The sequence below is a fragment of the Rattus rattus genome, chromosome 3 (genome assembly GCF_011064425.1).
Source record: "Rattus rattus isolate New Zealand chromosome 3, Rrattus_CSIRO_v1, whole genome shotgun sequence".
Lineage (NCBI taxonomy): Eukaryota > Metazoa > Chordata > Mammalia > Rodentia > Muridae > Rattus > Rattus rattus.
Window position 1 is genome coordinate 146,231,109 of NC_046156.1, and position 14,064 is coordinate 146,245,172.

The following is a 14,064-nucleotide window of genomic DNA, read 5'->3' on the forward strand; positions in this document are numbered from 1 at the left end:
TACATCAGGTTTATGGATGGCTACACTTCAAGCAGTTTTGTGGTTGTTCAAAACTGGCTTGGTTATTTTTGGTCTTTTAATTTACATGAAGTCTTTTTTTGTTTTGTCTTTTGTTTGTTTTTTTGGGGGGTGTGTGGATTTTTTGTATCTGTATAGAAAGATCCTAGTATTTTGCTTGACATAATGTTGAATCTGTAGGTTGCTTTTGATGTAACAATCATGTTCAAAATAATAATTCTACCAAACTAGCAGGAATATAGCAGCTATTTGCATATTCTGATTTTCTACTTGTTTTACTTCTGTCAGTGCCTTCAACTTTGATTATATATGTCTTTCTTTCATTGCTTATATTTCTCTCTCTCTCTCTCTCTCTCTCTCTCTCTCTCTCTCTCTCTCTCTGTGTGTGTGTGTGTGTGTACATGTCTTTCTATGAATCAATGATGAAATGCCAAAAAAAAGAAAAAAAGAAAATCAATTATTTTCACTATAACACACAGAGAGATGCGCACAACATATATTCCTGTTCCTTCACCACGTTTATTTGTTCCAGGCAGTTAAGGCCCTATAACCCTCATCTCAAGGATCCTCCAGCAATGTTCTGCTGCAGATCATTTCTAGAGGCTACGAGAACAGAGTATTTCTTCATGGAAGAGGCTCCCAGTGTCCTTTGCAGAGTCTGAGGGCAGTGCTTAATATCTGTACTTTGTAGAATAGTCTTTGGGAGATGCCACCAGACTCTGGTCTTTGCAGGCATCATGGTATATGGTCTCTATGAGGTCATCCATGTTTTGCTTGTCTTTCAAGGTCCAGTTGATTTTGTTGTTTCCAGTGCCCAAATCAACCATGATATATTTGCTTCTGAAGAAAAACCTGCTCATGCACCTATGCATAAGTGAGAATTATATATTCTTGAACTCATGTTTACAGAATTCTTTCACACACACTTAAGGGCTATCCTGAAGGTCACACTATTCACCCCTTGCTGAGGAAAACCAGATACACACTTGCTTCCTGGACTCTTATGGTTTCTAATTATCATAGTGTCATTAACAAATGCAGAAAGATTTCTGGACAATCTTGGAAGGGAACAAATTTTCTGAAGGAAGTGCATAAAATAAAGTATGTATATTATTATACAAGTACACCCACAGCAACCTTTAGCATTCCATGAATCCCTCTTCCTGCTGCTTCTGTTCTAGGGTGGGACACCATGTCATACATTCCTTCCACAGCCATGCAGGGCTGGGCATTAATAGTCAGAGTATAAATTTCTGATTTTCTAGTCTGATTCATATATTTGCTCTATTCTACCAGGTCTACCAGATAGAGAAATAAACATGTGACCTAACCAACATGGAGAAGAAATAATGTATTTGACTTAAAATTTACCATCACATTGGATCATCAACAGAAATCAGGGCAGAAACTCAAGTAAGACAGGTATCCCGACGGTGATGCTGATGCAGAAGTCACAGAGGAGTGCTGTTTCCTGGCTTGCTCCTCATGGCTTGTGGAGCCTGCTTTCTTATAGAACACAGGACCAGCAGTCCATGGAGAGCATCACCCAAAATGGGCTAGAGTCTCCTCTGTCACTCACTATATAAAATCACTTACAATTGGATTGTATGGAAACATTCTCTGAATTGAGGTACCCTTCTTTTGAACAACTCTAAATTGTGTCAAATTTACATTAAACTGGTCTGCACAATATGCATCTGTTTGAATATCCACCTTCTATTTCTGTTTTTATTGATTTTGGTCATTTAATTATTTTGCTTAATGTGGTTAAGAGTTTATCACTCTTCATCATCCTTTTCAAGAGCCAACTCATATTTTAATAATTTATTTATTTTGTTTTTGTTTCTATTTTGATGTTTTCCTTTGACTAATTCTTTCCTATTTTTGGTGGTTCATTTTATTTTTTTTTTATTTATTTATTTATTTATTTATTTATTTATTTATTTTGCTTTTTCCCCCGTTCTCCAAAGACCTTCATGATCATCAATAAGTTAATAGTTTCTATCAGAAACATTTTTAATTTTTATTTTATCATTTTATTTGTTCTTTTGTTTTCTTTGAAGATTTTGCTCCTAGGTCTGATATAAATATGTTCCATTAATTTTATCATGTTCTGACTTCATTTTATTCAATTCTAATAACTTTTAAAATTTGCTTCTTGATTTCTCCATTAATCCTACAACCATTTAGCATGGTTTTGTTTGGTCTTTGAGTTTATATGAGATAGGATTACCTGATTATACTAGGAACAACATAGTTACTGAACTTGTACATTCTTAATTTATATATTATGTTTTGTTTGCTAGTAGCCAACCCTGAGAATTCTGCACAAGACCAGTGTTCTCTTTGGAATTCCTTCATATGACTTGCTACTTTGAGGAAACTGTGATTCATCTAGATGTAAACATTAAATACTGGAAAAAACATAGGCAGCCACTACAGAGGATCCTGTTGAACACTAATTAAATGTTTACAATCACCATTTTTCCATATAATTGTTTATATTTTGTATCATGAAGAGTATTGTATAAATGTGATTTACTATAAACTGCTTGTTATCAATATTAGAAAATTTTCTGTAAATTTGACTGTATCTATGCATCTTTTCTTCAGTTAAAATGTCAAGAGATACACTTGAAGAGGAAAAAAGCTTCAATTGAGACTTAAAATATAGGCAGGTCAATAAGAAGTGTCTAAGAATCCATCTTATACAATCTTTAGGTACCAAAACGTATGGTGTGATTGTGTTGATAGTAGGTTAGAGATAATGAAACATGAGTGGTATATGTGCTCTAAGCATTGATAAAAATTAAACTATTTTTCTAATTTTGCTTTAAGAGTAACTCGGTATATTTAAATAACAAAGCCTCACCTACAAAACAAAAGAAGAGAAATGCAAGTTATTTGAAATATTATTTTTCTCCTTCCTTCCTTCCTTCCTTCCTTCCTTTCTTCTTTCCTTTCTTTCTTTCTTTCTTTCTTTCTTTCTTTCTTTCTTTCTTTCTTTCTTTCTTTCTTTCTTCTATATGAGATTTCACAGTATCCTCTCTATTGCTTTGAATACTGTCATTGGAATTTTCCAACATACTGAATTGAATTTGACAAATGTTTTGTGAACTTCAAGCACTGGACACACACATACACACACACACACACACACACACACACACATACAAACACAAATGCACACAAATGCACACACAAATATATATGTATGATTTTTACATATGTTTTTGCAATAGTTATATTTTTTACATATCTGTGTGTGAGTAGGTAATGTTTCTAATGCTGCTTACTAAAGATAATCTTTTCTGCTTTGTATCCTTTAGTATTTTTCAACAATCTGTTGACTATTGATGTATGACTTTATTTCTTGACCCTTTATTATGTTCTGATGGTTCATGTATCTGACAGACGGATCATACCCTCAGAAACAAACACTCTGTTTTTAGCCTGAATTTAATGAAAGGGTTCTAACACTAACCATGCTGGAAAAATGTATGGTTTTGCTCTGTACCACAATGATACTTAGAGGTCAGACGATGAATCATTGTGTGTTGTTGCTGATATTACTTGAAACACTTTAGTGTCCGATTGATGTATTTGTATGCAAGAAGTTCACTTAAGCTGAACAGAACTGCCTACTATGAAGTCAGAAATAATGGTGATGTGTTAAAATTATACCTTTTGTGTACTTTACCCAAGAAAAAGTGAGCATTAGAGTGTTAGAGTCTGAAAGTTTCCTTTTAATGCATGACGACCCTGTCAAGATATTGACAAAAGATGGCAGGTGAGTATATTGTGCGTGGGTTGTCATTTTAGGATTGTCAAAAACATGAAGCTGTGGCTACCTTTCATTTCTCAGTCAGCCTTTCTGAATGTAGCACATGTAAATGCATAAAATGTAAAAGAAACAAAAATTAAATAAGCACAGGAGGCAAAAAGCAATGTCTATCTGCTACAGTAATACTTAACTTACACCGTCATTACAAGCATTTAAGTTCACTTATTAACTACAGATGTTATATAATTTCAGAAATTTGAGCTTCTGCATCAATGATCATAAATTTATTTCTTTTCTTTTCATCATTATTGTTTCTATGTGACTTTTTTCTTTGTATTGCATCCAAATTACTCAGGTACATACTAGAAGTATACCCATCCGTAGGTGGGTATATTTGTATTTTCTTTCTATGAATATTTGACATGAGTTAATTATGTATGAAATAAAACTTATTAGCTTGTAGGTTAACTATCAACTACAGTTATCAACTTGATTCACTCCTTGCCTTGGAAGTCCATGGTCATAAAAAACAAATAGTATTTGACCGGGGAAAATTCTTTTGTGTTGTTATGATTTTCTGCCCAGACTGCATCCCATATTTACATTTTTCTCTGATGCTAATATCATTGCCACCAAACAGACATCAGGTGTCAGTTCTAGACATCCCTGAATTCAGGTTTTCATTCCCATTCCATTTCTAAGGCTAGGCACATCAGATTAACTATTTATATGTTTCCGTCTACTTGAAACTTCTCAAACCTCCTGCAAAATATGTTTATGTCTTTTTTGAGACTGCATTATAGTATAAGTTCTTTTCCATCATGATCAACCCTGTTTCCTTCCTTTCTATTCTAGCATAGTGATATAGATACTCTTTCCGGATATGCTTCTCAAGCCAATAAGACATAAATGTACCTGTCTGGAAAGCCCATCTACAAAACCCATGGAACTGCAAGTTATTATCATTGTACTAAGGAGCACGTTGATGAACAAAGTTTGTTAAAACAATTCTAAAAATTTTCTATGCATATATCTACTGGTTTAAAACTTTATCTATAATTATTTAACATATGATTAGAAAAATTCTGAAAATTTTTAAATTCTTTACATTTCACTTGCTATTTCTTGTATGCTTATTTACCTCACAACACTGTCTACATAAACAAGCTCTGATTGAAATTAACTACACTTAGTAAGTATCCCTGTAATCAACATAGAGCTAAAATGTTAAAAGTGTTCATTGCTTATGGGAATATAATGGTAATTACCATGATACAGTAGGAGAAAATTGTTCATAAAGTTAAATATATATACATAAATAGATATATTAATAGGTAGATAGACAGACAGACCATCAGTTTAGCTGTTTTATTTTGAAACAAGTTCTTATATAGCTTCTGTTGTAATGGAACTTACCATATTAGAATAGATTGCTTTTAAACTCCAAACAATACATCTGTCTCTGCCCTATATACATTATTCTTGATGCAAACTTGAAAGTTTTTTATTATACTTCTAATTAGGAATGATTATCTAATTGAATCAATGGTCAAGATATTTCTTGGCATAATAGTGAAAACGATTAATTGGGATTTTTAGTATTGGTCTCTTCTGAATTATGGTTATATGAGCATCTGCATGCAAATAACATTTTAAATTTTGGTTTCACCTCTATCACTTTGGAGATAAATATGTCATATATATACTAGCTAAGAGTTTCATAATATTTCTAAGAACTGTCATATTGCTTTCTTCACTTGCTCTATCAATTTACATCTACTGTACAATGGACCCAGTTAAATCTCCGCATGTCTTATTTTTTCTACCATTTTGTTTTACTGTGTTCTCTCTACAACAATAACTCTAAATGATATCCAATGACATTTAATTTGGATATGGCTGTGATTTACATTTCCTTGTGACACTTGATTTGTTGTGCCTTTTTATACTTCTTTTGCCATTTGTACACTTTCTTTGGAAATCGAATTACTCATATGATTTATTGGTGTTTTCTTTTTAAGATGCATTTTTATCATTGTTGAAGGGTAGGTAGTGTAGTCATTACTCCTTTATCACACACATTTTATAAATATATTCTCATTCTGTGCAGAACTGAAATTCTCACTTCACTTGTTGATATTACTCATCGATGTACTTAAGGTTTCCATTTTAATTAAGTGCTTTCATTGATAGCTTAAAGATTTCCTTCAGGAATAAGATACTGAAAAAGTAAGCAAAAGATTATTTAAATGTTATTTAATGCTTCGAGTCCAATTTTTCTTTGAAATTTCACATATTGTTTGTTTTTAGGACATACCTGTCCAGCGTCTGTACAGAGCTGTTGTTATTAAGATTACATGGTCAACTTAGTATAAAAATTATAATCACTATTAACCTCCAGTTGTACTATGCTGAGGGAAGAAAAGGTCTTCCCTCTCTATATTTATGTCTTCATAAACCAATCTTGGAATGGCTTCAGCAAAATGTCAATGGCTTCAATTGAACAATGGTACTATGCCTGCTAAAAGAAATAAGCAAGCAAAAGTAACTAGCAACAGTGGTTTAGCAGGTGAGGTTCAAGGGTAAATCCTTTCTCTAACATACACAATGGTCTGAGTTTGGTCTGCAGCACAGCAACAAATAATATCAACAACAACATTTGTAGCACTTTGATAAATGTTATCCAATGTTAGTTAAAATCTATAATACCTTCAAGAATGTAGTGTTTTTATCAATTATAATTCTGAAATGACAAAAAGTAAAAGGCCCAAAGTGGTCTTCAGAGTGTTCTATGTTTATAACTGGTAGTTGGGACAACTGAGAGACTATCTTAAACTTATTTTCCAAATGCCATATTTTCAATATCATGTCATAGTAATAACTGTTAAAATAACACTGATCTGGACAAACCAGGTCAAATTTTATAGTGTAACAGAAGCACAGTTAGTGGAAAGAAATGCAATGAGTTAAGGCTAGCAGCACAGTGGAGAAACACAAGTTAGATGAACATGAATGTTATGTTTCACAAAGAACACTCACCAACAATTCTTTTTAGACTTGATAAAATATTCTCTGATTTTCTACCTGACTTTGACCCCTGTCATTGACTAAAATGTCAAATTTATCCAACTAATTGATAGAGGCTAATAAAATGGACCATGTGAACACATGCACACAGAGATAGATGATAGATAGAATTTATTTTTTAAACTCAACAATAAATCTGAAATCCTGTGTATACATTAATAAGTCAGGTCCTTGAATTCAAATATGTCTACTTAAAATTTCATTCAATCACAAAGGTTATTACTAGTAAGATGAATTATCACATTAAACTATAATCAAGTATCATTTTATTTCTGTATGACTATGATTCCTCCATATTACTAAGTGGGGACTTGATATGCACTCGTTAATTAGACTGGCAATTACATTAATGAAATATCAGGCAGAATTTTCTTATCTTTGGCATAATTTCATGGTTATAAGCCTAAGGCTTGATTTAACTAATGAGAAGAGTATTTAGATAAATAATAAAGCACGAATAATTATAATTTTGTTGTGTAAGACAGGGAAAAGATTCCAAATCATTGTCTTCTGCTAGAACTTCTGTACAGATTATTTTCAACTGAATAAATTAGGTCTACCACACAGAGTAGCTAATTAAAACAATGCCATTAATCATGAATTGATTACCTTTAAGAAATATAAAACAAAGACAGGAAATTCAATCCTTAGAAATATTTCCTCATACTTAAATTGTTTAGGTACTTTAAACTGGACTCAGGGTTGTGTTTTTAAATAAAGCCCTATTTATATAGAGAATTCTGGATTCAGTGAGACCATGGAATAGCAAACTTGAATTTGGGTATTCTACTAACTTTTCCCTCGTCTGTTTGAACTTCTGTATACAAGAGTTTTGACCTCATAGTAGAATAGATAGACAGAAAAAGCTTCTTCTTTCTAAACTCCTATCTGTTTACCTAGTACTGGACAACTTTCACAAGCAATCTTTACTACTAAGAAAAAAGCTACAACGTATTTAAAGATGAATGGGAAGAAGGAGCCGAAGAGATAACGGAATAGGTAATACAGAACTCCAACTTTGTTCATGCATGGTGGAAGGAGTGAATTGATTCACACAAGCTTTCCTCAGAGTGCCGTATGTGTCCATGCCATTCAGGCATGCATGTGAATGCTCATAATGCATACACACACACAAACACCCACCCACACGTACATAGAAATACAAATGCACACATGTACACACACATACACACACACAAATATGATAAAACATAGTGAAACATCAATTATATTTTAAAAAAAGAACAAATAAGCAAAATAATTTGTTTTTATCTGTAGTCAAAATGATACTATATATGCATATTTAAATCAATAAAATTTCTATTTAAAAAATAACAAATTGCTTTAAAAAACAAAATTCTAAACATGACCTGCATTATGAACATTTAGAGGGTCATACAACTCATTTGATGTATCATTTGGGGTAATGATTGCTTGTTTTCATATTTATACTTATGTCATGAATATATTTCTGGATAAGATTACAGTCTATGATCATAAAATGGAGACAGCTCTTCAGTGAGGCTAGGTATCATTGATTTAGATTTGAATGCAACCAAATAAAAGGAGAGGGATTTCTTTCCTTGGCTTCAAGCTTTCTTGTGTAAACTGGGATTTTTTTCCCTACATTCTGATCTCTCTGGACACAGATTTGCAACATTGTCTTGTTTAGATGTCTGGCTCTTATACATGATCTGGGTTATCGCTTTATATGCCGTGCCACAAATTTCTAGATAGTCTATCACAGTCTCATGTTTGCAAAGGATTAAGGGTATATAAGGGTGATGAAGCATTGATCAAGTTATAGAAACAATCAAGCAGGATGAAAAAAATGTTAGCAATTTATTACAGAATATGTGGTGAATATTGTTAACTATATATATATATATATATATATATATATATGTAAACTTCTAATAGGGCAGGTATGACATCCTATTGCTTCTGAAACGATATTGGCTAAGTGTGGTAATGGGGTTGTTAGTCTGATTTCCTTATTTTGCAATATATAATAACTACAGAAATGTTATATTGCCTTATCTAAATGTACACTATTTTCTCACCCATATCTTAGCAAAGTTAGTTGCAAAATATTGGTAAAAGTTAAGGTGAAAAATCAGAGGGGAAGGCAAAGCGCAATAAGAGAATATGGAGAATAGAAAGTCAGAGATGAAGGTGACACTGCTTAAAAACAAAATGATCAAAGAATGAGCAGATACCAGTGAATAAGAGATGAAGCTCAAACAGAGGCACAGAAGAATGAGCCAAAACAGAGTGAAAAGTAGAAAGTGGAAAACAATCTAGAGTGCAAATGAGCAGTTAGAGAAAGCCTTGCAGATGTCTTTTTGTAGATTTCAAAGGGACAAAGGCATATATTCTTCCAAATTTGCCTCTTTCATGATCAGTCCAGACAGTAAGCACAAGGCTAACTATAAGGGTGGTAGGACTACTCTGGAATGTTAATGTAAAAACAACTAGCCCTCCAAAACAGGCAGTATACAGTTAATCAATGGTGCAATGTGAATTGCACCTTTAAACATATGTATCACTGCTCTCTATGATCTTGTGGCTTCCTGAGCCGCTTTGCAGTCTGAGATTATGAAAATGTGAGAATTATAGTCTTATGGAAGTTGGATCTCCATTGTCTTCTGCTGATTCTCAATCCTGTTGATATTATTGATGAGTAGAGGTAGGCTTTCTGAGACAGTTTTACTTTGACCCTCCAGGCTGCGTTTCCAAATGTAAAATGACTGAGCATCTTTAGCTCACAAGCCATTCTTTAAGGAGAAAGTTCATGCAATATTAAAGGAACCAGGTTGTTCCTTCAAGTTAATGTCCTCGCTTTTCAGGACATTAGAAGAGGGTATCATTTGACTTTTTGAAAACACTCATTTATCAAATAGAGCTCGCAGCATGCTAATTCACATCTAATTGATGAACACTTTACCATCTGAAGTACTTACTCGCACTGTTCAACGTTTGCCAGAATGACATTTCTTTTTTTGACAATGAAATCTTACTCATAATAAAATGTCTGCCTCAGGGTCATGCTACACAGATCAGCATAGCCCATCTCTTCCATCCAAGGGTTTTGAATTAATTTGTATTAGTTTTGCTTGTGACTGATACACAGTACTTAGTCTTAATTACAGAGAATGGATTATCTAATTCACATGGGCAGATTTCAATAGTAGCTTTAAAGTCCTGCTTTCTATCACAACCAGATGCTCATTTGTCGCAGCTTACCAGACGCAATCGGGAAAGTGTTTGTTCTTCTGCATTCAGGGTTTGAATTCTGGCCATTGCCTTCTGGCTGCTGTTTAAATTAGGTTTACTTCAGGTCCACAGCATGCCCGATAGTCCATCAGAACCATTGGAAGGTCCCGTTCCCCACATTATGCTGGTAAATAATTTTAATATTTTTAAAATCATGATTATGATTAAAACAAAATTAAAACTCTAAACGGAATGTTTATATGGTACTGGACAGAACAGTGCAATGCAGAACTGAATATTATTTTATATCCTTTTATTCATTTTCAATTGATACCTTCAGAAAAATGTTTTAAGATTGATTTTATATATATAAACATACATACCTGATATATATATATATATCATGTGGTCAAAGTGATTCATATTATGCGGTGTTTGGAGAAATAAAGCTGTGTTAAGTCCTTTAAGGCTCACTAATCAGATCTTCTGAGAAATGTTTATTTATTTTATTTGCATACATTAAATCGAATTACAGCTTGAATTTTGCTCCTCCCGTGTTCTTAGGGAAATTATTCTTTTTTTGTACATCTCCTTGTTTACTATAAGGTACTGTAATTGTACATAGGGTATATAGACATTATATTTTACTGCTTATCTCTGAACAACACACATGAAAGCAAGTTTATTAAATTTTAGTTCCGGTATTACAAAAATGTTGAACTTAATTTGAATCAAATACTTCATACTTATTTTTTATTTAAAGAAGCAGCTTATAACTATTCCTTTCTGTGAAATTACTTTCACTTATCCTCTAACCTTATTTCAAAATGGTAGTGACTGCCTCAACGTTAAGTTGTTAGAAGACACACACACCATATAAACTATAACGCATTTCCTTAGATTTTGTGCTTCCCAGATGTCTCTGTATGTTTAATTCCAGAACTAAGCCTAGCATATGATACTATTTCATGGAGTAAATCTTAAACTCACAAATGCAAAGTGTTTGGTATCCTTTCATAAACCCAGTTCAATGAATAGGGAAATATGGAATTTAGTTCAGTTCTGAATATATCAACAGTCCAACAAACTACAGCTTGTCAAAGGTTTCAATCACCTGGAGAATTTCTGCAGATGCCCAAGCTTATGAAGAAGTGTAGTACAACTGTTATCAAGGTATAGAAGTTCAGAACAGCTGTGAGTACCTGGTCTAAGAGAGAAACGAAGTTGGGTCTATTCATAGTTTCATAAGAGCATTGGTTCCCAACCTTTCTAATGCTGTGATCCTTTAATTCAGTAATTTTTTATGTTGTGGTGACTCCCTACCATAAAATTATCTCATTGCTGCTTCATAACTGTAATTTTGCTACTGTCGTGAATCATAACATAAATATCTGGCTTCGGTGATATTAGATGACACCTGTCAAAGAGCTTTCAACCACCAGAGGGGTCATAACCCATAGATTAAGAACCACTACGTGAAGAGCTGTGGAAGAGGGTCATTAGAGGTCACAGATTGTTGAAGGTCAATGGAAGGTGATGTTTTATCTATGTTGTCAGGAGAGAATCATTATCCATGCTAGAGTGAAGCTTTTAAATGACGTAGCACTTGAGGGTCACATAAAGCTCCAGTAAGTAAATCATTACCATGTTCCCTAAGCCCAGTAAATGTGTTACTTTACCTAGTTAATAGACTAGGCTAATATTGTTTCTTTGATATGTTATTGGTTCCCTCTCTATATAGTGCAAATTTCTTTATGAATCCTGAGGAAAAGTTTAGGTAACACCAATGTATAAAGTAGAGTATGGGCCCATGTTTTTCTGCAAAATCCAAGGTGGCATAGCACTTCATTAGGGAACCCTATTTTGTGTACAAAATAATTGAAACACACAAATTCTGAAGTTATATTAATTCAGTAGAAAAGTGAGTAGATAAAACAGAAATAGAATGTGAGCCAATTTGTCCTAAGATTATTATTTCTGAGAGCTTGAACTCCTTCCCTACATCGTAAGTATTGAACTTTAGTTGTTTGAAAAAAAGTGATTTTTCAGGTTTATGGAGGTCCTTTGTTCTCTAAGTTAAAAGGATAGGGGAACACCCTTATAGACGAAGGAATGGGGATAGGATAGGGGATGTATGGACAGGTAATGGAGAAATGGGGAAATGGGATAACATTTGAAATGTAAATAAAAAATCTAATAAAAAAATCTAATGAATCTGCTTAATACTTCTAAGACATTATTTAAAAAACTTTAAAAAAAACAATGTGTCCTATTTTATGGAAATAAATCTTTTTCTACGGAAAACATATTCTAAAATGAATGTCATTTTCAGATTTTAATTTCAGTTTTAAATTTTGATAATTTTGCACAGAAGTATACCTCTTTAAATTCTTTCTATTTTATCATGCCTTTTTTCATGTTCGCCCTATCATCCTTCCTCAAATTTACCACTTCTAGTTTTTTGTGTATTATTTATACACATATAGACAGTGAACTGAGTCTGATTATTATTACACATCACATATCATCTAGGGGTTAAATGTTTCTCAAACATATTAACGTGTCAACAAGTAGATCTTGTGTAGGTCTTCTACAGGTAATCATGTTGTTGAAGCTTCATGGACGCAGTAACCTTGTCATTTCTTTCTTTTTTTTTTCATTTTTTTCTGTACATAGAAATAATATTTTTTTTCAGGAAGCAAACCCATTTATTTGCTGTCAACGAGAAACATATTTATATTTTTTTCCTGTTAGAAATTCATTTATTTTATTTCCCATGTTATTGAAATACATCTTTTTCTACAAAAGGCATCCTCATTAAACATCTCCTCCTACTCTTCCCCTTCCTGCCCATTTCTCCTTCCATCTGGATCTACTCCTTTTCTGTCTTTCATTATAAAACTACAAACTTTTAAGGGACAACAATACAATATAATGAAATAAAATAGAATAAAATAAAATAAAAATCATCACATCGAATTTGGACCAGGGAAACCAACAGAAGGAAAAGTGATCAAATAGAAGGCACAAGACAGAGAGACCCATTTGTTCACACACTCAGGAGTCGTGTAAAATTACTAAACTGAAAGCTGTAGTATGTATACAGAAGACCTGACAAAGTTACATGTAGTCTCTGTTTTAACTGCTTCAGTCACTGATCATGTGAACTTTGCAACTTGGATTTAGATGACCTTCTTCTCCTGGTGTTCTCCAGTCTCTGTGGATCTTGCATTGTTTTTGAATTCTTCTGTGGGGGTTAACTGAGCTCTGAGGGAAGGAAATTAATGAAGAAATTCCACTTGCAGCTATGTGTTGTAAGGCCTCTTTTTGTATGTATAATCTCTGGATTGCGGTGTTTATTTATCTCTGTTCCATAGGTCTCTTATGATGCCTGAATAATGCCCTACCTATGACTATATTATGATGTAATTGCTTTTGGTAATCCAAGTAGTGTCAGATACAGGTTCCTTCTCATGGAGTGGGCTTTGTATCAAATTGAATATTGGTTACTCCCATAACCTTTTGCCATCATTGACCTAGAATATTTTGCAGGTGGGGTTTGTGATTTGGATAGTTTTAGATTTGTCCTTTGGTAGCATTAAGGATAACTTCCTCTGTTGAAGAAGATTCTTTGTAGGCACTGGCACACTTCTCCATGTTCAGGAAGTTGTTCGCGTATTGTCTTTGACAATGGGACCTTGTTATCAGTTTTTAGAAAGCAACCTATTATCTTGGCAATCGGTGGGTTTGGAGGAGATTTTCATGTGACCCTTTGGGCTATCAACTCAACTCGTTGTAAATCAGCCTCAGTACTAGAAGCTTTGTTTAGAGACAAGAGATGAAAATTTTGATTCTATCTTCTCATTAAGTGAAAACTTCAAGAAGATCACCTTCATATATTTTAGGAAGTTTCCACAGTACTAGCTTTCGAAACAACCCCAGAAATGCCCCCTCAATTC

At 33.3% G+C, this 14,064-nt stretch overlaps 1 protein-coding gene across 1 annotated transcript in view; it reads right to left on the reverse strand.

Annotated features, from left to right (window-relative positions):
- Positions 1-689: 689 nt before the first annotated feature.
- LOC116897041 (thioredoxin-like protein 4A) overlaps positions 690-14,064 on the reverse strand; it is a 511,807-nt gene continuing 498,432 nt past the window's right edge. Inside the window, exon 6 of the mRNA XM_032898661.1 lies at positions 690-870. Coding sequence (XP_032754552.1) covers positions 690-870 — 181 coding nt within the window. The remainder of the gene's footprint in view (positions 871-14,064) is intronic.